Source organism: Monodon monoceros, unplaced genomic scaffold, assembly GCF_005190385.1.
Source record: "Monodon monoceros isolate NGI ecotype Baffin Bay Population unplaced genomic scaffold, NGI_Narwhal_1 Super_Scaffold_13, whole genome shotgun sequence".
In the NCBI taxonomy this organism is placed as follows: Eukaryota; Metazoa; Chordata; class Mammalia; order Artiodactyla; family Monodontidae; genus Monodon; species Monodon monoceros.
The window spans coordinates 15,230,433-15,257,359 of record NW_021703769.1 but is presented as its reverse complement, the minus strand read 5'-3'; the positions used below and the strand labels follow the sequence as shown (position 1 = coordinate 15,257,359).

Genomic DNA, 26,927 nt, shown 5'->3' with positions numbered 1-26,927 from the left:
TATCCATATTACGGCATATGAATGCAGCTGTTTAAAAAGGAGATGGAGGGACTTCCCTGGTGGCCCAGTGGTTAAGAATCCACCTGCCAAATCAGGGGACACGGGTACGAGCCCTGGTCCGGGAAGATCCTACATGCCGCAGAGCAGCTAAGCCCGTGTGCCACAACTACTGAGCTTGCGCTCTAGAGCCCGCCAGCCACAACTACTGAGCCCATGTGCCACGACTACTGAACCCATGTGCCACAGCTACTGAAGCCCGCATGCCTAGAGCCCGTGCTCTGCAACAAGAGAAGCCACCGCGGTGAGAAGCCTGTGCACCACAACGAAGAGGAGCCCCTGCTTGCTGCAATTAGAGAAAGCCCGCGCATAGCAACAAAGACCCAACGCAGTCAAAAATAAACAAATAAATAAATAAAAAGGAGATGGGTCTATCTGTGTAACATGGAAAGACTTCTAAGACGTATTTTTGCATGAAGAAAGTAAAGTTCAGTGTTGCAATAAATTATATTAAAATGATACCTATTTCTATAGTTTTATGTACTCTATAAAACTACAGGAAATTTTTCACCGTCCCTCTCTATGGAAGGATTATACACCCTCACTGAAGTAGGTTTGGCTATATAATTTGCTTTGACCAAGGAAATGTGGGTGAAAGAGACATGAGACTTCCAAGCGGAAGATTTAAGAGGTTCCACCATTGTTTCTTTTCTCTCTGCCTTAAGATTAGCATAACCTACCTGCTTTTTCAACCTGTGTCCAGAGATACAGCTGAAGCCAACCCATGACAAACATGTAAGGATCAATAAATAAACCTTTGTTGTTGTAAGGCACTGAGATTTTGAAGATGTTTGTTATTGCAGCAAAACCTAACCTCCCTTGACTAATGCATGCTGCTATATAATTGATACTTGGTTACTTTCTGGGGAGGAGAACTGGTATTGAGGGTGGTGATCACGGGAGACTTTAGTTTTTATCTTTAATATTTTAGTTGTCTTACAGTGAAATATATTCATGCATCACCAGGTAATAAAAATATATTATTTAAAATGAATACAGCAGGTGTTTGCTTACTTAAAATTAAATGCTACAAAATATCATTCTTAAAATACACACACAAATACCCAAATAATTAATGGTTCTTTTTGCCCAGCTGGAACTCTGAAGAAAGAGACTGGAGGAGGATAGTTCTGTGAACCTTCCAAGGCTAGAGGAAATACTGGAATGTGACGATGCCTTGCCACTTCCTCAACAGGTAGAAACTTGCAAAACCTAGACCACCGTGAAACTTATTTCTGATTCAGCTCTCATGAAACTGAAACACAGATTCGTATTTGTTTTCATTAATGATGCCTACCTTTCCAGTGGCTTCATTTATGGGAGAGCCAGGGTGATTATGTGACCAAAATTCAACCCAGTGAGTTTGGAGAACTCTGGCCTCCTTGATGCCTACTCTTGTCTGGCACAGTTAGTGAAGCTATTGGAGCTGTGTTTCTAATTACATCTATAGAACTCACTCCGTCAGGAGTTCAGCTTCTGTTTCATTAAAATGAAAGGCCAAAATTGGCTGGATGAATATCAAAGTCCTCATGTAAGTTGACATGTCATAGACTACCCCATAATTTGAACTTCTTATTCAAGCCACACAACAACCTTGCTGGCTTTGAACTTTACCTTTGAGCCAAATGTCAGTGGCCAGACTCCCTGATCCAGTGCCCAGTCCCCAGCTTCATGTGGTCAGGAAGTTACGGTGGCAGCAGCAAGAGTAGCAAATGTGACCTCTCAACCACAGCTATGGTGACTTTGAAACAAAAGTCCCCCTGATTTCAGCAACCCCAGCTCTTCCAACGAGTTTGCAAGCACCTGATTCCCTATAATAAATCCTTTTCTGCTTAAAATACCTAGAGAGGTTTCTGATCCTGTCTCCTGCACAGAACTCTAACCAAATACGGGTTGAAGGATACTATTCAGAAAGTAGACCCAAACACAAAAAGGTAAAAAAGTAAGAGAGAGGGAGAAAAAAAATAAAATTAGAAAATCATTCCAGGAGCTCAGATATCCAAATAATTGGAGTTCCAGAAAGTGAAAACATAGAAAACAGGGAGATGAAGGAAGGAAATCCTTGAAGAAATAATTCACAAAAATATTTCAGGGCTTCCCTGGTGGCGCAGTGGTTGAGAGTCCGCCTGCCAATGCAGGGGACACGGGTTCGTGCCCCGGTCTGGGAAGATCCCACATGCGGTGGAGCGGCTGGGCCCCTGAGCCCTGGCCGCTGAGCCTGCGCGTCCGGAGCCTGTGCTCTGCAACGGGAGAGGCCACAAGAGTGAAAGGTCCCCGTACCGCAGAAAAAAAAAAAAAAAAAAAAAAAGAGGGAGGGAGGAAGGAAAGGGAAAGAAGGGAGGGATGGAGGTAAGGAGGAAAAAAGGAAGAAAGGAAGGAAGGAAACCCACTGGGTGACTCAAGGCCATTAATCAGAATATTAGGAACAAAATTTTCAGAATATTAGGAACAAAAAGAAACATTGGGGGAGACAAACCAGGATCTTACATTACACATTTATGTAAGAACCGATGAAATCAAAAACAAACAAAATAAAATCCAAACTTGACAATACCCAATGCTGGCATGAGTATGGAGCATCAGGAGCTCTTTCACTGCTGGTGGAAATGCAAAATGGTGCAGCCACTTTGGAAAACAGCTTGGCAATTTCTCACAAAGCTAAACATAATCTTAACACATGATCTAGAAGTCATGCTCCCAGGTGTTTATCCAAATGAGTTGACAACTTGTGTCCACACAAAAACCTGCACACAGATGTGGATAGCAGCCTTATTCATAACTGTCAAAAGCTGAGTCAAGATGTCTCTCAGGAAGTGTATCAGTTTCACGGGGCTGCTTTAGCAAAGTACTACAAACTGAGGGCTTAAACAACCAAATTTATTCTCTCACAGTTCTGGAGGCTACAAGTCCGAAATCAAGGTATCAGCAGGGCCATGCTCCCTCTGAGATTTCGGGTAGAATCCTTTCTTGCTTATTGCTAGTTTCTGGTGGTGGTTACGGATCCTTAACATTCCTTGGCTTATAGCTACATCACTCCAATCCCTGCCTCTGTCATCAAATGGTATTCCCTGCTGTGTGTGTCCATATGGCCGCTTCCTCTTTTTATAAGGACATCAATTATATTGGACTAGGGCCCACCCTAACGACCTCATCATAACTGGATTACATCTGCAAAGACTTTTTTCCAAATAAGGTTACATTCACAGGTACCAGAGATTAGGACTTCAGCATATCTTTTTGGAGGACTTGAGCCAATCCATAACAGTAGTTGAATGGGCAAATGGTGGTACATTCATACCATGGAATATTATTCAGTGATAAAAAGAAATGAGCTATCAAGCCATAAAAAGACATAGAGGAATCTTATATCATAGTGTTTAGTGAAAGAATCCAGTCGGTGGAGGCTACATACTGTATGATTCCAACTGTATGACATCTGGAAAAAGCAAAACTAAAAGAGAAGTGATTGCCAAGGGTTGAGGTGAGAGGAGAGGGTGAGAGTTGAATAGATGAAGCACAGGGGATTTTTAGGACAGTGAAACTGTTCTGTATGATACTGTCATGGTAGGTACCTAATATCCATTTGTTGAAATCCTTAGACCTGTACAATAATAATGAACCCTAATGTAAACTATGGACTTTAGTTTAAAATGTATCAATATTGGTTCATCAATTGTAACTAATGTACCACACTGATGTAAGACGTTAATAATAGGGGACATTGTGGGTGGGGAGAAATTGGGTATATGGGAACTCTCTGTACTCTCTGGTTAATTTTTCTGTAAACCTAAAACCGTTCTAAAAAAATAAAGCCTATTAATTAAAAAAAATTCATTATGGAATCTAAGGCTCCAGTATCACCTCTTCAAGGAAGTCTTTCCTGCTCTCCCACCATATTCTCAAGATGGGTTAGGTGCCCTTGCCTCAGACTCCCATAATACCCTGGCCATATATATTCCTATGGCTGCATAGGCCACATTGTATTTTAATATCTCTTTGTGTCTCTGTTAGTTAATAGCTGTGGTTTGCCGACCCCTGACCTAGAATGCAGAGGTCGTGAAAGCAGCTAATCTGTGCAACGTTAGCAGGCACCCAGGGATGCCTGGCAAAGAGCAATTCTGTTCCCTCCATGCACTGTTGTCATTTGTGGTGTAATTACCATGAGCTCTCTGACCCTCTAGGGTATTTATTAGATGGGGGCCTAAGGTCATGTTACATTAAGGTTTACTTCGACCTGAGCAGTCTCTGGATTATGGATCTTTGGTTTGCCAAAGATGGATTCCCACGGGGAAGTTTTTGCACTTGGGTCCAAATCCTATGGTTTTGATGTAAATCCATGCTGTTTACATTACCCAACACCCTCTTTCAATTTTGCTCAAGTTAAAAGGTGGTGTATAGGGAGGGTGGGAGGGAGGGAAGAGATATGGGAACATATGTATATGTATAACTGATTCACTTTGTTATAAAGCAGAAACTAACACACCATTGTAAAGCAATTATACTCCAATAAAGATGTTAAAAAAAAAAAAGGTGGTGTAGTAAGGGGTCACGGGCACAGATGCCTATATGACAGACAATGTAAATGAAGAAAGCAGCCTGGGGGGGGAGGGGACACTGGCACTTTGACAAGTCCAGACCTGATCTAGAGTGGGCAGCCATTCCTTGGTTTCAACCAATTGCCACACAGAAATGTGGACACGGTGTTGCCAGACAAGGCACAGACCGCGAATTTGTTCACAAAGAAATCTCTCAGTCTTTAAAAAATGTTGGCAACTAACACAAAAGATTTAGAAAGACTGAAAGCTGGCATACTGGGAGGATAAGGAATCATCCAGTTGAACTGGGGGTTTGTGTTGGGGAACAACTAGCAGGGAGAAGCTGAAGGATAAGGGCAGCTTCTGGAGAACCTTGATTGTCGCACTCAAGGAGCTTATCAATTGTCTTCTAGGTCTGAGTAATCACCAAAGGATTTAAGCAAAAGGACACAATCAGAATGGGGTTTTTCAAAGACCACTTTGGCAGTTGATGGGAGCAGGACTGAGGCTGGAGTGATGTGTTAGAAGTTATCAATAAGCTAAGTAAAGGTAAAGGAGAATTGACAAAGGCCATTTACTTTATCTCCTACCAGGCTGTAAACTCCAAGACAGCAGGGCCCTGTCTGTCTTGTGTCTCCAGCACTAAACATAAAGCCTGCTTAATAAATACCTGCTGAAAAGAATGAATGAAGGGGAAGGAGTAGAGGTGAGGCATTTTGAAAAACTGCCTTGGGAAGAGCAGTCACAGGAGTGGGGGGGCCCGTGGAGACCTGGTTCCTTTCCTTAAGCTTTCCTCTAAGATCCTGGGGAGGGGTATTCAATTAAGAGATCACACACACAGGCTTCCAAGAAAAGGCCTTCGCCGGTCCGATTCCTGGCCTCCTCAGTCCACAAAAGGAGGAAATGATCAGTACCTTGAAGGACTGAAGGGAGGGCTAAGCGAAAATTTAAGGATGAGCAATGTCTGTCCTTCCCTAAATCCAGTATTCCCAAAGTACACAGCAAAAGGAGACTGACTTCAACCTCCGACCTCGTGAAGATTACTTTTTGGGTGGGGTGGGAACCGATGACCTCGGAGACTCTGAGCATGACCCAGGCGAGTTCCAAGCCTAAGCCTCAGGCCCGCCGAACCCCAAACCTCGCCCAGTCTCCCTCGTTCCCACACGTCCCCTTTCTAGACTCCCCCTCAGCTCCGCCTCCACTCCTTCCACCTTCTCTTTCCGCTCCCCGCCCCCATTTCCGTCCCCCTACGCCCGCCTCCTCCTTGCTCCCGGCCCTGACCCCCGCCCTCCCCCGGCCGCAGCATCCCAGCTCTCAGCTCTCCTTCCTCCTCCCTCGGTCGGCGCCCCTCTAGGGCGGCCGGGGCAACCCCGTGCGCCGCTCGCCCAATGAGGAGGCGGTGCAGGGGCGGGGCTCGGGCCAGAGCGGAAGTGGTGACCGGAGCGGAAGTGGAGTCGCCGCCGCCACCGCCGCCGCCGCTGCCGATTCCGGAGCCGGGGTAGCTGCTGCCGCCGCCGCCACTGCAGCCGCCGCCGGAGGAGTGGGCTTGGGAAGGAAGCGGTCACCGCTCCTTCGCTCCGCTCGCAAGCGTCTTTGCCCCCCTGCAGTCCTCCCACGGTGAGTGCGGCGCGGTGTCCGCTTGGGGCCCCCGGGGGCCCGAGCCCAAAGCTCCCCCACCACCCGCGGCGGTGGCGACGAGGTCGACCCCGCGGGTGAGCCTTCGGGGCGGCGGCGCGCGGCCTCCTCGGCCCCGTGCGGCCGCTTGCGACGCGGGATCGGCCTCGCCGCGGCCCCTCCCTGTTTCCGGGGCCGGGCCCTTCGTTCTGGGAGAGGCCCGGGCCGCCCTCGCCGCCTGCGTCCCCGCCCGGCGGGCGGGGTGCGGCACCGTACCGGGCTGGAAGGGACATCGAGCCGCGGAGCCCCGACCCTCCCTCACTACCCAGCTTCGATCCCCGCGCGACCCCTCCCTGCGCCTTGAGCAGCCAGAACCGACCCTTTCAGCCCTGTCACCCCTGCTCCTCGCTTTCCGGTTTCCACAAATGAAAATGTAACCAAATGCGGGCGAGCTCTAGATCCCCAGTGCCCCTGCTGGACTCCCTCTGGATGGGTAAGGGGTTTAACCTTGGGAGAGAGCAGAGGGAAAACCCCCTCCCACTTTGCAGTAAAGCCATTTCATCATCGTTCGCTGGTTTGGGAGCCTGGCAGGACCCGAGATTCCCTGGGAGGCACAGGGTTGAGGTTTGAATCAAGAAAATGCATTTGTTGGAACTGGTTATTGAGTCAGGCGCGATCCCCAGGAAAAAAAAATGTCGGAAGCTGAGAATCGGAATATTTTCCCACGGTATTTACCGTCATTTAATGCCAGAGTCTTTTGTGTCCTCGCCCCAAATTCCCCCATACTGTGTGTGTTAGCACGTTTTTAGGACTGAAATTTTCCTGGTGGCCTCCCTGGTGGTGGCGAAGGGGTGGGAGTGATTAGGCCCCTTTTCTGCACAAGATGAGCACATCTTTGTCTACTGCAAATGGAGAACTCACGTGTAATGGGGTTTTCAAAGGTGGCAGTATTGGTAAGACAGTTCGCCAACCTTTCTGTAAAAATTCCTGTCTCTTGCCCTTGTCGTCACTGCTTTTCCCTTTGGTAAGGCTACATAGCATCAGGTTCTGATTTTGCTTGCCCTGTGTGAGAGACAGAATCTGGCAAGATGTTGTTATGAACATATAAAATCTGGCGGCCACAGGAGCCAAAACAGAAAGATGAAGCACTTGGGAGAATATGAAAAATTTTCTGCATTTCTCACTCTGTCTCAATTGTTCGTATGAAACCACACACATACGCAGTTTATAGAACTAGACACATGGGTACTCAGCTTTTTGCCTTTTCATGTTAGAAATTTATATGTGTTAATGATTCTCAGTCATTTCCTTCTTGACTGCTTCTAGGGCACCCCATTTCTTATTTAGGAATATATCAGTTGCCGGAACCCTCGCTTTTCTAGGATCTGTGTCCTTAGCACACATGGTGAGGGTAAAACCTGTCAGTTTTATTGGACCCAAGTTAGCATTTTACAGGTGATCTTCACAGTGGAATGCTTATAAACCAGTAGCAACTGCTGAATTATTTCCCAAGCCTCTCCTTTCAGTGAGATGAGAAACCATTCACCCATGTTACAGATGAAGTCCTTATGAGAAATGAGATGATCTGACCTAGACCACACACCTGGTTTCCAGGTTGAGTCTCCTCTTTCATCGGTAGCAAATATTTACGGCCTATCAGCCCCTGGAGTACAGCTCCTACCCTATAATCTTCTGTACATTTCCCATCATGCCATGCTTGTGTTACGTTGGAGCCATTTTAGAACCGGAGCTCGGTGGATCAGGGAAGCAGCCTCCACAAAACCAGGCTGAGCACATTCCCCTAATGCTAGTTCTGGAGGCAGAGGCTCCAGAGGTTTGGGCCACTGCAAAAAGTGCATTTTACCCATTTGGCTGTGGCTATAGAAGCAGAAAGTGCACTGGACTCGGAGTCAGATAAGTTTGATTCCGCTCTTGCCTGCGGCATTTTATAGTAACGTGGTCTTCAGTGTGCTGCTTAATCTCTGGCTCCTGGTTTCTCCGTCTCCAGAGTTGTCAAGAGACCTTTTTACAGACTGTAAATTGTTAAATATAAGCTTTCGGTTTTGTGTTTTCATCACAGAGTTCACTGTTAAGGGCTTTTTTCCCCCTTGGTTGCATTCTACTTTGTATACATGTTGCTTTCAAAAAACGATACATTTTTCTGGAACAGTTTTGTGTAGAGCATCTTCAGTCTTTCTGAGCCCATTTTCTCATCTGATCAATGCAAATGGTAATAGTCTTTGATGTATTATTGTGACAAACTCAATAATTAAAATAAGGGTGTGAGATATACCAGATGTTTAATAAATGTTGCTTGACTACATTCCTGAATATACCTATATATACATAAGACATATGCATATATGCTATAGAGCATAGGCACATACAGAGTCCTTCCATATGATTTATTCATCAACTGATGAGGTAGCATCAAGCTGTAATAATAACAGCTACCATTTGTATGTGCCAGGCTTTGTTCTAAGCACTTTACACATATTAACTGAGCCTTCATAACAGCCAATGATAGGTAAGTACTGCTAGCCCCATTTTACAGTTGAGGAAACTGAGGCACAGAGAAGTTAAATAATTTTCCTGGGGGCATACACACACCCAGCACTGGGTAAGTGCTGGAGCCAGGAATCAAACCCAGGCAGTCTGGCTCTAATGATAGATTTCTACTTGTGGTAGAACAACACATGTGTATTCTTCATGTGAATACCATCTAGTAGTTAATTTTTCTTTACCTGTATCTTATTCAAGTAAATGTGTTTGGACAGGAATTTTAGCTATTTTTGGAAATAGATATAGTGTAGTTTCTTGGGGGGCGGTAGTATATTTATTCTGGCATACAGGGAGGATACTGCTGGTGTGCGTTAGGAAGCAAGCTTGTGAAAAGCCCAGTTTTTCTAGTATTTGCTTCATACTAGGGAGAAAATTCATCAGCTACTTTGTGGCACACTGATTTATCCAATCCTAGGTTCTAGTAGAATTTGGTCAGGACCAAGTATCTATATCTACGTAAGTAGAGAAAGAATTCTAAATTAAAATGTCCTATTATGCTATCCACTATTTCAGTGGCATTAAACTAAGCTGTTTTCCTTAAATGAGGGTACCATAGAGAATGAACTAAAATTTACTTGTAAAGGGAATTTAAGTTCCTAGGTTCCTACATTTTTCTAAGGACAGGTGACCGCAATTCACACTAGCTAGGAGGCAAGAAATTAGTTGTATAATAGCAATTTTTAAGCTTTAAAACCATCTTGGTCTCTACATGAATAGATCCTAGTCTTCTCTGTGTCATTATGGAGAAACTAACAGAGCTGGATTCTGAGGGGATTTTTCTAAAGGGACTACTTAATTTAGGGAGGAAAAATGGATGAAAGTACTTTCTGTTTTGTCATGTGTATGCTAAAAGCCAATCATCTTTCCGCTTTCTCTGCTAAAAGATCTTCTAACATAAGCATAATTATATGTTTCTGATACTTAACAATGAGATGAAATTGATTGATGGCCTTCAGATCAAGGCATTTCCAGCAGACTGTAGGTTGGTAAGGTGACTTTAAAATAATCTGGCCAGCCCTCTATTGTGTAAGTTTTTTCCTGTACTGGTTAGTTTATTTCATTGTTTTCCCTAAGAGACCCAATAATAAAAGTTATTTCTGAATGGCCTTGACCAGAGCAGAGATTGGAGGAGACAATAAAGTTGATATGAGCCCCGGCCATTGTTATTGTTTGCCCACAAAGCTCACCTTAAAGCTTGTTTGACAGTCTGATGAGTTTTTGACATATGCTATTTTAAACTAATTTTATTTTGATTTTTAAAGCTAGATAAATTAAGTCTAATTCTCAAACCTGACTGTAATAACTTTGTATGGTTCTTCAAAAAAGTGTCCATTCTCTCTTTTCCTTAAGTAATCATTAAGAATCATATTGATCTTTAGGAGGCGGTGCTGCACAGAGGAAAGAGCGTGTACCAGATATACCTGTGTAACAGGTTATTGGGACAGTGACACCTGCCCCTTAGGATACTTATGATTAAAGGAGTTGATATAAACCCCTAACTTTTTGCACATTTAGGCAGACCATAAATGATGGGTATTTTGTTGTTATTTACTAAACCAATAAGCTGGTGTGGCTTTTTGTATAACTAATTGGTTGGACTTTTGAATAGAGGAGTTTAAGGGCTTTTTGAAACTCAGTTTGAACCTACAGATGTAACAATGGGTACCTGAGAAACGATTGGTCAGAGAGCATAGTGTTGTCTCCTGACTGGAGCTGAGATGGCTTTTTTCAAAGAGTAGTCTGAGACAGAGTTTAAATATAGTCTGTATTTTATAGGTCAGAAGTCGTCTGCTTACCTCTGTCCACATAGGAAATAGCAGCCTTGTTCACTTTAAAAAACTGCATCAGTTGATCAGGTAGTTTCACATTCAGTGTGGCAGGCATTGTGCTACATGTTGGGTGCCCAAAGATAGAAGTTTGGGTTCCTACCTTAAGCTCACAATCCAATGTGGGAGCCAACAAAGACATTTACACTAAATTCTGATCAGTGCTACTTTAGAAATAGGCATATGTAAGTTAACATGTGCCTTCCTTTTAAAAGTCTTAGGGAAAGCCATCTGGATTGAAAAGAAATGAGGTGTGTAGTAAGTGTCCCTTCACTGGCTGACCGTTTGTAGACTTCTGTGTGGAATGTACTGTAGCTGCCATTTTAGTGCTTACCGTGTGCAGAGACTGTGCTAAATGTTTTGCATCGTGATCTATTTTACTCCTTACAAGAACCCTCTTAGGTAGATTTGCCTATTTTAATGCATGAGAAAGCTGAGACGCGCAAGAGATCAGGTAATCTATGGAGTTGGTGTGTAGTACTGGTAAATTGGACTGGGTTCCATTATGTTGGTGGGCCCAAAGCCTTTGAACTTATTCACAAGGTTGACCAATTGGATTATCTTTATGAATCAGAATTAGCATATTTTAATTTTTTATTCTGTTCCATTGATCACTTCAAGCCAAGAGGTCAATTTATTGTCATGTCTGCTATTGATTCACATTGTATGACCTTGGGCATATCACTTAACACCTCCATTGTTTCAGGTTTAATTCTGGCTAATTGGACATAATTAACAATGATATTCAACAATTGATATGAAAGAAGGAAGGGATTTTGAAGCAGAAGTGATGTTTCCCTCCACAATTCAGCGTTGGCAGGATATCAGAGCTATTGCCTTTGTATTTTAGACATGCTGTGTTTCATTTTCTAACAAAGAGCCTGCAAGCATGTGAATAGAATTAAATTTATTAAAGGACTCTGTGTGTAGAATGGCACACAGACCCATTTTTAGAGCGGTGTTTTTCACTGAGTATTAAAATTCTTTGAGAGCCAGGAGTACTTCATTTTTTCTTGGTAACACCCACTAGACACCTGGCCCCACTGACTCTCTCAGTCCCTCCCACAGTAGTTTGGCATCTGCTTTTCCTTCAGCAGAGTGACTCCAGGACTGTAACTTTGACTTGACGGTGCTGTGGGTGCTGTGTCTGGGGCGGTCTGTCCGTGAATGCTCTTCAGGATTTACTGTCAGTTCCTTACCCCGTGGAACTTTTTAGCCTAGATTTTTCTTTTTTTAATATCTTTATTGGAGTACAATTGCTTTACAATGGTGTGTTAGTTCCTGCTTTATAACACAGTGAATCAGTTATACATATACATATGTTCCCATATCTCTTCCCTCTTGTGTCTCCCTCCCTCCCACCCTTAGCCTAGATTTTTAAGGTGCTCCTGTCAGTTTCCTCTCTCCAGATTCTTAACTCTTCCCAGTTTCTCATCTACTTTGGCCTGTGATTTCTTTTTCATCTAAAAAAACATACATGCACTTTATTCATACATCTGTATTTCTTGTCCCTTCCTGGAGCCCCCATTTTCTGTCCTACACAGAACCCCTCCAACCCATAAAACCAGTCAGGACCCAGCCCCTTTGAAACTAAACCTCCTCCTTTGAATTCTACCTGGTTGCTTCTTCAAGGGGAAGCTTTATAATCTTTAAATATGTCTGCCCTCCCTTCTCATGTTCCTACCCTGAGAGTTTCAGCTCTCTGAGGGGAGGACCGTGCTATTCTGAACTCCAAAAGAGAGTTCTTGGAAATACTGGTAGTTTTTTCATTTGCAGTTATTTCAACACACATTAAATTATATACATTGTATTTTTGTGATGTAGCTTAAGAGTGAGAATATATGCCTATTTATTAAGCCTTTACTTTGACCAGTACTGTCTAGGCATTTTATGTATTTCATCTTATTTGATAGCTATTAATGTTTCCTTTTAACATTTGAGGAAACTGAGATTTGGAGACATTATTTTAAAAATTACCTAATTTCTCTTTAGAAGCCCAGATTTGTTGTATGTAGGGCTTTCCTAAAAACAGGTCCCAGTCATACGGGTTTCATGCTGGAGCTTCAGTAATCCTGACACCTGATAATGGAATCCTCGTTTTAAATTTCTAGCAAATTATTAAACTCAATTAAAGCTCAGTATTTTAGAATTGAGCATGTTCTTTTCCTTGAAAACAAAACATAGCTGAAAGTTAATACTTCTCAAGGCCACATTTCATAAGGTCCTTTGCAGTGCTTTTTTTTTAATATGGATTAGCAGTGGATAGTCATTTTTATTTTAATTTTTGTCCCTTCTTATCCTTGGATGTCTCCTTCTGGCCACTGGGAAATGACCTCTCAGGATTCTGCCCTGGGCTAGAAAAATATCCCTCAAGCAAAGGGTTGAGATAGAGGGGCTAGGTTGGTTCATATATACTTTGGTTTTAGCATTCACTGTCTGACTTAGGGTTTCATTTACTTGAGGGAAATCCTGTTATTTCATGGGCAGCTTTAGAATTATTCCTCATAACGTTCTTTAGGAGATATTTTACAGAAATGGAAGCCTGTTGTGCAGCTCCTGCCGCTCCATACCTCTAACAGATCTTTCTAAGACATTAAAGCCCTTCTTTTGATGGCCACGTAATCTTGTGCCAGCTGTGTCTTTTCAGCTACTCGGCTGTTGGATGTTTAGACGGTTTCCCATTCTCCACTAAGCGGTTGCCGGTTTAAGTGCCGCCTGCAGTGACTGAGAGAGAGACGCCCGCGCTTGAGAGCCTGTCAGCATCTTCCTGGTCCGGGAAATCCCTTGGTCTACCGCAGGGTTACACCTCTTGTGGCCTCTCATACACTTGTCCCCTCTGGTATTTTGACTCTGTGCCGTTAGTGCCAAGCCTGATGAGGAGACTGTAGCCTTTTAAGGCTTTTTAGGAGCAAATGAAGGCCCTCTTGCCAGTGTTTTTCTTGGTGGGTCCTCAGTTCAAAAGTCTCAGGAGAAAAGTAGGCCCTGATTATAAACCATCACTACTTGGCACCTCTTAATGAAATCAGGAACTAATGAATGAAAGTGTTACAGTTGGGACTTCCCTGGTGGCGCCATGGTTAAGAATCTGCCTGCCAATGGTTCGAGCCCTGGTCCGAGAAGATCCCACATGCCGCGGAGCAGCTAAGCCCGTGCGACACAATTTCTGAGCCTGTGCGCCTAGAGCCTGCGAGCCACAACTGCTGAAGCCCGCGCGCCTAGAGCCCGTGCTCCGTAACGAGAAGCCACCGCAATGAGAAGCCCGCGCACCGCAATGAAGAGTAGCCCCCGCTCACTGCAACTAGAGAAAGCCCGCGCGGCAAGGAAGACCCAGTGCAGCCAAAAATAAATAAATAAATTTATAAAAGAAAGTGTTACAGTTAACAAGTGTGTCCATTCTTCAGGACGTTGAGGGGTGGAGTCTTAGCAGGAATATTACATCGTAACATATTCGCTTCCTGTACAAGATTAGACTTGTTTTACCTTCTCATGGGTTGTCTTCCTTTTTTCTTAATTCCAAGCTCACATTTATGGGCTAAAACAGTGATGTGTAGGTACTATGAGAGGAATAACAGTACTTCCAATTTGTTGTGCACTATGCACTTTTTAAAAAAGATTTCCACATTTATTATCCTTTGATTCCCTGCACCTCATCTGCAGAGCACCTCTCCTGAGGTAGCTGCTGTTGCCTCCACTTCAGAGGTTGGAAGACTGAGATCGACCGAACTCACACGGCTGTGTAGTGGCAGCCTCTGCGCTTACACACAGGCCTCTTGCCACACCACATACAGGTAGCCTCCCAGTAATGACCTGCTGAAAAAATTCACAGATACTTACTTGAGTATTAGTTTTATACTTGGCAAAGTTTTAGGCATTAGATGAGAAACGAATGTGAAGCTTTCCTTTGGGGACATAACATGTAACACTGTTTGTAAGTGGTATACCACTCATTACTTGGACCATAGAACATATAGAACGGAGGCCTAGAGAAGCCTGGACTGTGTAAGAGGCTACGAGTGTGTTTGGATTCGTGGGCAGGGTAGATCAGTGGGGGCTGGGATATTCAAGGAAGGCTTTCTAGCCCTAGACGGATGGATAGAGCTTACATAGGCAGGGAGTAAACAGGGGGCTTTCTAGATGAAGGGAACTACTGAAGTAATTTCAGACAGGTTTAAGCATGATGATTAAGGGTATTCGGTGATGTCCAGCCTGTAAGAAAGGTACATGTTGGAGAACAGTGGATGCGAAAGCCTAATAGGAACAGAGGAGCCGAATTATGAAGGACTTGGCCAGCCAGGTAAGAGTTTAGATTGGGTGGAGTAGCCAAAAGAGAGTCATCCGAAGTTGCTGAGTAAGAGTCCGGGTATGACTAAGGGTAATTTTGAAATCAGATGCAGAGGTACATGGAGTGAGGTATGGATGTAATGAGGACGTAATGTGCTTGTGAAGAATAGGTGCTTTGAATTATTTGAGAAGAGACAGAACTCTACCAAATTTGCAGCTTTAGGATCTGCTCGCTCATTCAGCGAGAATTTGTTCATGCCAGTTCTGTGCGAGGTGCTGCGGGGGGTGTGCCCTAAAGGAGTTGATGGTGTGGGAAGGGGCGTACGCGATACAGACAGGTAATTGTAGTGCTGAAGAAATGTGCTGAGACATTAAGAGAAGTATAGATGCAGTGCTCTGTGAGAATATTTTCAGCTCAGAGCAGTGCTGTCCAATAGACACAGGATGTGAGTCCCACGTAATTTAAAATTATCTGGTAACTGCATTTTAAAAATGGGGGGAAAGGATGAAATCAATTTTCGTAATTAAAAAAATTTAACTCCAGGGATTTCCCTGGCGGTCCAGTGGTTGGGACGCGGCGCTTTCACCGCGTGGCCCAGGTTCGATCCCTGGTTGGGGAGCTAGAATCCCGCAAGCTGCGCAGTGTGGGCCCCCCGCCCCCCGACAAAAAAATTAGCTCCGTATATCCGAGACGTTTCCGTTTTAACATGTGGCCAGTGGCTGTCTGATTAGACAGCTTAGGTTAAGCGGCCTAAGAAAGGTTTCATAGAGGGGATGCCATCTGAGCCGTGCTCTGAAGAATTTTATATGCAGAATAAACGGGAAAGGACATTCCAGGCAGAGGGATGGCTTGGTGAGCACAGACGCAGAGACGGAGAAGCACGTGTAAGAAAACCATTTTGGGAGAAGCCTGGGGAGATAACTTGGAAAACCTTCACTGACGGGAGGAAATCTGACTCTCCTGTCAGTAGTAGGAACTGTAAAGGATTTTGAGCAGGACGTGACTTGATCAGAACTTTAAAATGGGTCTGAGAGCAGATGTGAAGGTTAAAGGTAACGAGAGGCTGAAAGCAGTGGGACTAGGGAAAGATGATGGATGGGAGGTTTATTAGGGATGTAGAAATAGGAACAATTTCATTTCTCCCTTTTCTGCTGCCTTCCTCCAAACGCTGGGTGTTGTGTAACCCATTTCCTGTTGAAATTGGTCTAGCTGCTTCAAAATCCATGTTATATAAGTCAAAAGTTATGTAAGCAGTAGGCATCAGGACATTTAGCTATGGATTTTGTTTGTTGTAAGTTGTTGGGTATGTGTGTGTGTGTTTAAATTTTTTTAAATAGATGACTACATTCTTTAAGGCATGCATTCAGTTTTACCATATCATCATGGTTCTCAGTCTCCAAGAGCTCTTGCAGTGATCTCAAAGAAGCCTGAAATAGTTGGCCCCAAACGAGAAAGGCCACATTTTATTTTGAGAAATAGGGCGTGTACATTTGGGAGTTCCCAAGGAGTCATCAGGATTCTTGGGAGAGAGATGATTTAACTTTTAATGTTTGGGAAGAGAAGTCGGGGGGTTGAGGGGACCTTAGTTGAGGGGTCTGGTAGAGCCAAAGAGTTTCATGGCATCCCTTAGGCAGTGCTAATTGCATTTCTCTATTACTCTTTTGTAATACTGCGTGGGATAGCTTAGCGTTGAATTGGCTTTGACCAGGACTTTCATTAATTGGAATCTTTCCTGGGTAGAGTTGCACCGGTGCTGTTTCTGTACTTTGGAGTGGGCCACTAGGTGACTTCTAACTCTGAATTAGTCTGCAAACTGGAAAACTTCTAAAGTTCGTTGAAAGTTGGCTTCCCTCTGCCTCTCACTTTTAGGGATCATAAAGTAGAGTTGTTTAAAGATGGAGATAGTATCCTGATCAGAAAGATGTTACGATTGAGAAAGTTAGACGTATGGAGGAAGTATGTAATTTTAAGAGGATGAATAGCGTATTTGCGATGGACTTTGTATTAGAGTAGGACTAGGTTGTGTTGTGTGTGGTAACAAGCAGCCCCCACATCTCAGTGGCTTCACGTTGCACGTCCAGTGCGGGCCTGCAGGGGTCTCTGTACTGCATGGTCACTCACAGACTCAGGCTACAGAAACTGCTGTTTCGTGACAGCACCATCTAGATCGCATGGCTGCCGTGAGAGAAGAGGGCCTCACGTGGTTTTTTGCAGTTTCAACACCTGGAAGTAGCGTCATTGATGCTTATGTTTCATTGGACAGAACTAACTGTATGACTCCTCCGAAGTGCAGAAGGGTTGCTGGGAAATGTAGGAGAGTGGATGGATTATTATCTCTGTTGTAGTCTCATTCTGGTGATGTGGGTGAAGTCAGACGGATCAAGGTGAGATCTGCTTCAGAGTGTAAGGTTAGAATCAGCGAGCCTTACATAGGACACAGCTCTGAATATGATTTAGATAATAAGTTGTGGGAAGAAAACTCACAGTTCTGAACTAGAGAACCAACTCTTTCTGGATTGTCTAGATTTAGGGTGTATCTTAAAATCGTCCTCCATCTAATAAAACTTTTTTTTGTGGTAGGGTCCTGTCTGTAGAATTTCTCCCTTGAAAATACAGAAATGACTTGAGGCAAAGCCACAGTCTTTTTTTTTTTTTTCCCACAGTCTTAAATTGTGATACAATGTATAAAGTGATAAGAGAATTTGTTTTAAAAATATTGATATTCTTACCACTCTTTAAAGTAGTATTTTATCTTTTTACACCTTAAGATATTAGTGTATTTTTACACTGTGGCACAGGTGGATGTACAATCGAAATTTAAACCAACAGTACATAAAACTAACTCTTATTGGTTAATAAATAATTTTTTAGCTACGTGTTATCCAAAAATTATTGCACTCTATTAATGGTGATTATTATAGTGGGGAATTGACTAAGATGAGGTGAATTATTTAAGAGGTATTCACTGATTGGTGTATAGAAGGTTTGATAAAATGATAAACTGAAATCACTAAGATTTTTGTCTATTTCAGGAAAACTTGTGCTAACTCAATTATGGTTTGCATTTCTGTTGCTGTGCATCTTGGTGAATACACCCATATCTCCTGCAACCTGTACCACGTACAGAGTTAGTGCTTGATATTTGTATATAACGTCTAGACTTTTCACAGTGCCTTCACATAGATGAGGTCATTTGCGCCTCACAGTGGCCCTTGGAGAGTTGGGAATATTCTTATTCTCCAGTTAGGAAACGGAAGCTCTCGGAGGCTGAGTGATTTGACCAAGGTCATGCCACTTGTAAGTAGCAGAGCTGGTACTAGGTAGAGCCAAATCTGCCTGCCTCAAGTCTGTGCTCTCGTGGACAGTGTGTCCTTGTAACAGATTTAGTGCGTTGCAGAAGATGTGATAAAAATGGCTCCTATTTTTTAGGTACCTGCTGCTTCATGGGCACTGCCAAATATAACACTGAAAGTCATACCTTTTGCTTTAACATTGATTGAAACAGTCGTCCCACTTCAGGTGTTTTTCCACATACTTTGGGGAAAAACAGCAAAACCAGATAATTCTTGAAAGAAGAAAAGGACATATATTTAACATAAGATTCTAAAGACTTAAGCCGTCTCTGTGCATTGAGGAGGCAGGTTAGGAAAGTGGAAGAAAACAACTCGAGAGACAGAGACTTGAGTTTGAGTTCTGGCTCTCTACCACCTCCTAGCCCTGGGCACACCACTTGCCTCCTCTGAACCTCCATTTCTTCACCTCATAGGAGGGGGCAGGATTGTTGTGAACATATCTGCCCTGTAGGACTGTTGGGAAAATTGACCAAAATAGTAAAAAAGACGATAGCAAAGTACCTAACCCTGCAGGCGTTCATGCTCGATATTACTGAGGGCATTTGGAAGTAGATGCTTCCCGTTTAGGTATGTTTCCTTCCAGATGGGTTGGAAGAAGATTCATGCGTGCATTTCCTGGACCCCGAAGCCTGACATTCGCTTTCTCTCTCTTTTTCTCTTGCTCTTGTTCTAGGGAATGACCATGGATAAAAGTGAGCTGGTACAGAAAGCCAAACTCGCCGAGCAGGCGGAGCGCTACGATGACATGGCTGCGGCCATGAAGGCAGTCACAGAGCAGGGGCACGAGCTCTCTAACGAGGAGAGAAACCTGCTGTCTGTTGCCTACAAGAATGTGGTCGGTGCCCGTCGTTCTTCCTGGCGTGTCATCTCCAGCATCGAACAGAAAACAGAGAGGAACGAGAAGAAGCAGCAGATGGGCAAAGAGTATCGTGAGAAGATCGAGGCAGAGCTGCAGGACATCTGCAACGATGTTCTGGTAAGAGGCCGGTGTTCCTGTTCTAAACAACGATTTCTAATAGTATTCATTTCATGTATGAATGCGAACTCTCAAACAGCTCATGAGAGAAAGGTGTCTGAATACACTGGGAAGCTGCAAACCATTTGCAGCTAAGTTTTAAGCATACGATGTGATTTTTTTCTTACCTCTTACCTGATCAGAGGTTGCTCGTCTCTTACGGAGTATTTTCCTCTCCCTTCCAAAGACCTCTGAAAAACAGGTACATTTGGTCAGCATCCCTCCATCTTTTCTTTAGAAGTTGAGGCCAGAGAGGCAGGATTTTTGATAGATGCAGCCACAGAGAGGCTATTCTCTGTATTAGTCTGATGGCAGTGCCATCTCCAGTAGGGGAGAGAGGAGCAGAAAGCCGACCTGCCTTTTAGCCCCTCCCGAGTCCCTGCACAGCGTGGAGTCCAGTTTTTGTCTGAAAGGTAGACGTGTCCATCAGTTCGGGCCTGCACTCCGAAGGCAAATCAGAAGTGGTTTGGGGATTCTCCTCTCTGCTGTTTTATATAAGCCTTAGCCAGACGACTGATTCCTAACTGCTTTCCCTTGAGCCACGGTCTGGGGTTGGATGGGAGGGGTGCATATCCTAGAGCAAATCATGATCATATTGTCTTTCCCTCACATCCTGAGCCCACTGGGAACTTTCTTTTTCTTCCAGGTGAAATCAGGTAAAAATGAACAGTGAGGGCTGCTTTGAAGGGAAAAGGAATTCACACTTGTGGATCTACCTCCTCCCCTGCTGGCTGCCTCTCCGAGTTACTGCCCTTGACACCTTTCTTTTGAAAACCAGTACAAAGCTTGTCAGCCTCCAGGCAGTACTCATCCCTAACCCATAAGGAGTTACACCCTGTCTGTCTGCAAGGAATATTAAAACGACTACTGCCCCCTGCATCTTCTCACTTTGATTGATTAAATCCCCTTACAACTAAGCTTTTGCATTGAGCTGCTCTTTTTGTTAGAGTCGTGGTGTAAGAGTGTCATGGCTAAATTTGTTGCCTGTTGGTAATTTGGGGGTTTGTTAACGGTGCACTAATTCCTGAATGTTAGGTACATCTGGTATTCAGATGAAGTATGGCATGCATTCCAAAGGCAAGAAAGTTCCCTAATTCCTGAACTGTAGACCAGCTTTTATGAGCATCTGAAAGAATGTGAAGAAAAGCATGGTACTTACTGCCTCTTAACCAGTTTTTCAGGATGCCACATTCTAAAACAACTCTTCGAAAATATTGCTCTGTATACGAAGCTTGGACTCCTTCAGAACTGCTTTTGTTGTAAGCATAAATGTTTAAAGGAATTTATTATTAATAATAGTATTAGCTACTTTTGGAGTGCTTACTGCGTGCCAGGCAGCGTGTTAAGCACTTTGTGAACATTGGCTCATTTATCCTCATATAAGTACGCTGGGAGGTGGCTAATGCTTCCCTGTGTGTAGCTGAAGAAACTGAGGCTCAGGGCGATTAGGTCATTTGTCCAGGGTCATACAGATAGTAAGCAGCAGAGGAGGGATTTCTACCCAGGTCCGATCAATTCGAAACTTAGTTCTTGGCAGGTTTGCCCTATTATCACGTTTTTTTCTCCCAAAATGGAAAGTTTTTTTTTTTCTCTAATTACAGAATTAATACAAGTTCATGTTTTTTTTTAAAAAAAAAGCACAGGGCAGAAGAGTATAAATAAGAAAATAAAAAATCACTTCTAATTCTACCACCTAGAGAACCATTATTAACATCTTGATAAATATTCTTCCAGACTTTTCCCTTAGGTATTTCCGTGCATGTACACATATCTATTTTAATATTAAAATAGGAGTCACATGGTTTTTATTATCTGCTTCCTCCCCCCCACCCCCCACCCCAGACTTCTTTTGGAGAACCTTTCCAAATGCCTATGTAGCATTCCATTGTATGGCTATACTTTAATCAACCCCTTATGGACGGTCAAAGTGATTTTTAATAGACAAATACTGGCATCTGTTATGACCTGGGCTAAAAACTATTTAAAACCTTTGGATGAAAATTATGATTTTTTTCAATCTTCCAAAAAATTTATTTAGAAGTGGTAGTGTGTATCTTGAATCTCAAACATAGTTTTAACGTCTTGTAAGTAATATTTCCAGATGCTTAACAGGATGTGAATCACTTTGTAGGAGCTGTTGGACAAATACCTTATTCCCAATGCTACACAACCAGAAAGTAAGGTGTTCTACTTGAAAATGAAAGGCGATTATTTTAGATATCTTTCTGAGGTGGCATCTGGAGACAATAAACAAAGTAAGTAACTTTTTTTTTTTTTTTAAGAAATTTGACCAGTAATGGAGCCAGTCTTCATAATAATTTGAAGTTTTTGCTTTGTTTGTAGTCAGAATTTAAAGGACCACGGCATTGTGCTGACCAGTGTTAAACAGGGTCATGGGAGTTGACAGCTGTATCTAAGGGGCACGTATGGGGGGCATTAAAAGTATGGTGCAGTAGTGCATTTAAAGAGATCTTTATTTTAAGGATTATTTGGTAGCTCTCTTTTCGAGGTGAAACTTTAAAATGTTTGGTAGAACGAAACCATCATAGTAAATAGAGATGCATTTCTCTTGTCATATACATGCATTAGTGTAATGGTGACAATTATAGCTATGCCTTATTAAGTGCCTCCTGTGTGTCTCATTTATCCCTCACACAACGCTAGGAGTGTAGGTGGGAGTCTGTCCTTTTTTTCTGATAAGGAAACCAAGGCTCACAGAGGTTTTCACTTAGTCCAAACCACACACTTAATGAATAAGAGTTGGGGATTCCAGCTTTGAGTCTGATTCTGAAGTCCATGATTTTTCCATCAGAGCTCATTGTTTTCCATGTTCTATCTTGTTCAGGGTTATTTCTGTATTTCCTAACTGCTTTTGTAGACTTTGTCATCATGGTCTTTGTTTTTCCTCAAAGCATTCAATATGGCACTTGGATTAGAGTACACATTTAACAAAGGATTGTTAATCGAATGGTAGAGACACTGACCCTCGTTTGATAGCGCATGTGCTCCAGCCCAGTTTGGTAAAATAATTTGATAGTGGATCCAGCATATGATGCAATCTGTGAAAGACCCAACCTTTCATATTTTTTATCTTTCTTATAGCCACTGTGTCAAACTCCCAGCAGGCTTACCAGGAAGCATTTGAAATTAGTAAGAAAGAAATGCAGCCTACACACCCAATTCGACTGGGCCTGGCGCTTAACTTCTCCGTCTTTTACTATGAGATTCTAAACTCTCCTGAAAAGGCTTGCAGCCTGGCAAAAACGGTGAGAAAGACCCTCTGTGGTTTCTCTTTTTTTTTTTTTTTGGCAGAATTTTTTTTTTAATTTAAATTATTTATTTTTTATTGGGGTATAGTTGTTTTACATTGTTGTGCCCTCTGGTTTCTGATCATAGTAAAACTGCTTGTGCTTTTTGGTACCTTTTTTAATTACCTGAACATAACTCATTTTCTTGGACTTTTGTGAAGATTTTTCTGGGGGTGGAGTATATATCTTTTATGGAATAAATACACACCTATTGCTGCTTGACTTCTCAGTGCCTTCTGCTGATTTTTGTTTGTGTTGTTTGATTACTCTTTTGGGGCTGGGGGTGGTTGTGGACAATCCAGGGAGAAGGTAGTTTGTTGTTTTTGTCACGCTTTGGACTGTAGGCCTCCACTGTATTGTACATTGTCATCCTTGTACCAAGATTGGAGGTTATGGCTTGTAAAGGAAGGAAATCAGATCTTGTTTTCTTTGTTAACTGAATTACCTCCTGTCTTCTTTTGGTAACCCAGCCGCCTTTTCTACATATTTTTGTAGTCTTTCAATATGCGCACTCTTTTAAAATTTTTTAGTTGGTAAAAATGTGTGAAATGAACGCTCAAAGTTCCATCGCTTAATTGAATCAGATTTAGTGGTGTGAACTTCTGTTCTCCATTTATCCCTTGTATCCAGACCTTTTGAGTTTCAGCTTAAAGGGCGGATTACTAGAAACGTCTCTGGTGATTGAAAAATCATGTGTTTGCTTAGAATGAGTGGGCTGGGTTAACAGTAACACCTGTTGACTTAATAGGTAAAGGTCATATCTAGGAATTTTTGTCATTTTGGGTTGACGCTTGGTAAACCAGCATCATGTGTTTGCTGACATAACTAGCAAACAAGGTAACAGTGACCTAGGTTCCCCCAAAGTACTGTACAGAAAGAGAAATGATAGTCACTTGTTAGCGGAAAAACATTGGGCTAAACTAGTTCCAAGGAACCTGTGACTTCTTTGCTGAAGGCTCTTTGTTTTAGGCATTTGACGAAGCGATTGCTGAATTGGACACACTGAATGAAGAGTCTTACAAAGACAGCACCCTGATCATGCAGTTGCTTAGGGACAACCTCACTGTAAGTACTGCTGATTCCATGAGTGCTTCTGGAGGGCTTATAGCTTATTCCCATTCCTCTACCTCATAATTCACTCTTGCCTAAGACTCAAGAGGGGATTTGTACCCTGTAAGTGTAGTTACGTTTTTTAATTGGTTATAAATGCCTACTGAAGTTTTGACCTTTGCCATCACTGTCTGCAGTAATATAGGAAGAATTTTAAACAGTTGAATGAGATGAGATGATCACACACTGGGCCACCTCCCTGAGGAAGCTTTTAGTAGCCCTACTTTGTTTATAGCTCTGTTTTTCTTTTGCAGCTGTGGACGTCGGAAAACCAGGGAGATGAAGGAGATGCTGGGGAGGGAGAGAACTAATGTCTGTCGTGCTTTGTGATTTCTTCAGTGTCACTCTGTACCCTCCACGTATATCCCTTTGTGCGATAAAAAAAAAAAAAAAAAAAGAATCGTACGTCGACTTTCAGTTTTTCACAGCCTCAGCCTAGCAAAAATGGTCCATGGGATAAGCAGCTGGTATTTGTATCTAAAACTCAGATTGGTCACATAAATGCCACGGCATTCTGAAGTTTTGATTTTGATGAACATTGACAGGATTACTGTGTGTTTAATTTTTTTAAAAAAACTGAACACTGTGATTATGGGGTTTTGTAATTTAGCAGAACTCTTACTGGTAGAAAACAAAATAGACCTGAATTATGTGTAACTTTTTGGAAAGTTTAATTCAATTCAAAACAGTCAGTGAAACACAGTTCCATTGTAAAGTTGTACAGAAAGTTATAGAGATTATATTGTGACACTGGGACTTGGAGTGAGACACCTCTAGTTTGGCATTCGAGTTTCATGGTAATTCACAGTGATTCTGCCTGTTCTGTTCAGGGCTTGTAGACACTTGACCCGTTGGGGCTGTTGCCACTCAAAGGTTCATGACTGCGGATGGCCGCAGTGTCTTCCTCTGAGGGTAGTCGAAGCCAGAAATTAACATTCTTGGTGGCAGATACCTGGCTTAGGACACCATGCAGAGGTCCAGTGCTCACAGGCCACACGTGATTCCAGCCCCTTTCCTACAGCAGCATGTTACTGATTGGCAACTTGTGCTTCCATAGTGGAATCTGTTTTCCCTGTAACCACGAGCTCAAGAAGGAAAAAAAAAAGCCGTGTATCTTATGAATGGCCTTATCTGTTTCCTGGGTAACATCTTTAAGAATAATGTTCTGCAGAGACTGCCTTTCACTTGAGGAGTAAGTACTCAGTCTTGAGGTTCTTCCTGGCTCGGGGCTTTAAAATTTTGAAATCTAAACATTCTTTCCCACTGTCCTTTTTGACTATTGACTTTGGTTTTCTCTTCTCTCTCTCAGTTTCTGTCCTTCAGCTTCCTTACATTGTTTTCTTTGTGCATTCTCTTTCTCTTTGCCTTTTGCTCACTGTTTAGTACTAGACGAGCAGGGACAGGGGACCTGGAGGGGGTGAGGGATGTTGATGAGCACTTCGGTGAGCCAGCCTTGCTTCAGAGAGTTGAAAAGAGCTTCCCGCATCTCAGCTCTGTCTTCTTCCAGTTCTCAGAACGGTGGTTGCTCTTCAGTCACACCAAGATCTGACTCAAAAAAGTATTTTTAACTATCCATGGTTTCTCCTTACATTGCAGCCAGCCCTGATGATGCTTGTTAGCACCTGTCACCAGCTCTCCCAAGTGTACCCATCCTGTCAAGTTCACAGACACGTTTCAACAAGACCCTGTAATGCAGGGAAGTTGCATGAACACTGCGATGGGGAGAGTTGGGAATAGCCAGGCCTACCAGTCTCACAGTATCCCCCCCCTCCCCTGAACATTCCCCATAGCCGTACTGTCCATCTGTTTGTCCATCTGCTGAAATGAGAAACATTCATGCACTGATTTCAAACAAACCAAAAGGAAAAAAAAGAAAAAAAAATCCCTCTCCTTTCTAGCTGAACAAAAATGTGCAGTTAATACTTGGCGCTTGAAAACGCAGTAGTGGATGTGGAACGAGCCTGTCTGTGTATCTGGTAGCTGTCTCTTGCTTTGTTTTTCCTCACCAGTATTCTGCCTCACGTTTGCTTCTGTGATGGTTATATTGCCTAGCAAGCACACCTGTGGTTGTGAAAATAGTATAGCAAAAAAGAAAAAACCCCGGTTATTGATGTACTCGATTTGTGTATGTCTTTTAAACAGTTCTAGTTTCCACCTTACACGGAATAATCAGGAAAAGTGTAAAAACTCAAAAGTGAAATAAAAAATTTTATCAGTTAGTTGGCCTGTGCATTGATGTGTGGCGCCACCTGTATCACCACCAGAACTAGCTAACTGTTCTGATCACACTTATTTAGGGCTCTACTCCTTAAAAGGAGGGAGCAGCTTCATTTCATCCTTCAGAACCAGAAGTCGAGGGCCTGGGAAGAAATTGCCATGAATTAACACAGAGCCTGTCCACCTTCCACACAAACCATCCAGGTGTTAGGTCCTCTCTGTGGCTTCTAAGACTTGATATGGACTGTTAACTTAGCATCCCACTCACACAGCACCACCACCACTTCCTCTTTTTTAAACAACTCTGAGATGTACCCAAGCCAGTGAGGGATGGTAGCGTAAGTCCTGGTCATCTGCAAGGTTATACGAGTCTCCCACCTGTCCTAGCACTGTCTAAGATAGCCCGTGCCACCGAGATTCCTCATGGGATTTGCCCCCATCTAAAAACATCCACATTGGGAATTCCCTGGTGCTCCAGTGGTTAGGACTTTGCGCTTTCACTCACAGGGCCCAGGTTCGATCCCTGGTCAGGGAACTAAGATCCTGCAAGCCACAGGGTGCAGCCAAAAAATAAATAAATAAATACAAATAAAAACGTCCACATTCCCACAAGGATCGGGTAGGGGGTCATGACAGGGAGGTATTTAAGCCCCAGATTAGAATTGGTTGTTAACTTTCTTGCTAGTATAGGCGGGGCAGCCAGACCCACTTCTGCTCCTGGCTCCCAAGCTGTTCCACCTGTCGTGCCCAACCAGTGGTCAGTGGGAAGCTACCTGTTCTATTGAAGCAGGAACTAGGAGGGGCCCAGTGAAGTATCCGTCCACAGTGGACTGGACCAGTTTCTTTCAAAAATGACCCTACACCACAGATTGGGGCTACAAACTAAGACTGAGGGAGGGGTCTTGGTGCTTGGTTTGGGGCCACTGCCGTGACCTTGTTCTGTTAGGCCCCTACTGTTTCCATAGAGGCTGGGCCCCAAAGAACTTGGTGAGCCTTCGTGGTGGAGCGCAGGTGGAGTGGATTCGTTGAGAAAGGTGCTCAGGATACG

General features: G+C 43.3%; 1 protein-coding gene across 3 annotated transcripts; it reads left to right on the top strand.

Moving 5' to 3' along the window:
* The first annotated feature begins 6,010 nt into the window (after positions 1–6,010).
* YWHAB (tyrosine 3-monooxygenase/tryptophan 5-monooxygenase activation protein beta) lies at positions 6,011–25,881 on the top strand. Of its 3 annotated transcripts, XM_029220770.1 has the most exons (6): positions 6,011–6,209; positions 18,903–19,205; positions 21,376–21,499; positions 22,347–22,510; positions 23,522–23,617; positions 23,917–25,881. In XM_029220770.1, exons 2-6 carry the CDS (start codon positions 18,906–18,908, stop codon positions 23,971–23,973), a joined length of 741 nt encoding a protein of 246 aa, XP_029076603.1. In that variant the 5' UTR covers positions 6,011–6,209; positions 18,903–18,905; the 3' UTR covers positions 23,974–25,881. The 3 variants fall into 3 exon arrangements, 2 of the variants coding, with proteins under 2 accessions (XP_029076603.1, XP_029076604.1); XR_003793180.1 differs by lacking the exons at positions 22,347–22,510; positions 23,522–23,617; positions 23,917–25,881 and adding an exon at positions 20,280–20,503 and having other exon boundaries at positions 6,032–6,209; XM_029220771.1 differs by lacking the exons at positions 21,376–21,499; positions 22,347–22,510; positions 23,522–23,617; positions 23,917–25,881 and adding an exon at positions 19,891–20,254 and having other exon boundaries at positions 6,032–6,209.
* Positions 25,882–26,927: the final 1,046 nt, after the last annotated feature.

Bases quoted from the DNA above. Each gene is read 5' to 3' on its own strand.
- YWHAB (XM_029220770.1), top strand. From the start codon at position 18,906: ATGACCATGGATAAAAGTGAGCTGGTACAGAAAGCCAAACTCGCCGAG. The intron at 19,206-21,375 runs GTAAGAGGCCGG...ATCACTTTGTAG, and splicing joins ACATCTGCAACGATGTTCTG to GAGCTGTTGGACAAATACCT. The intron at 22,511-23,521 runs GTGAGAAAGACC...TCTTTGTTTTAG, and splicing joins CTTGCAGCCTGGCAAAAACG to GCATTTGACGAAGCGATTGC.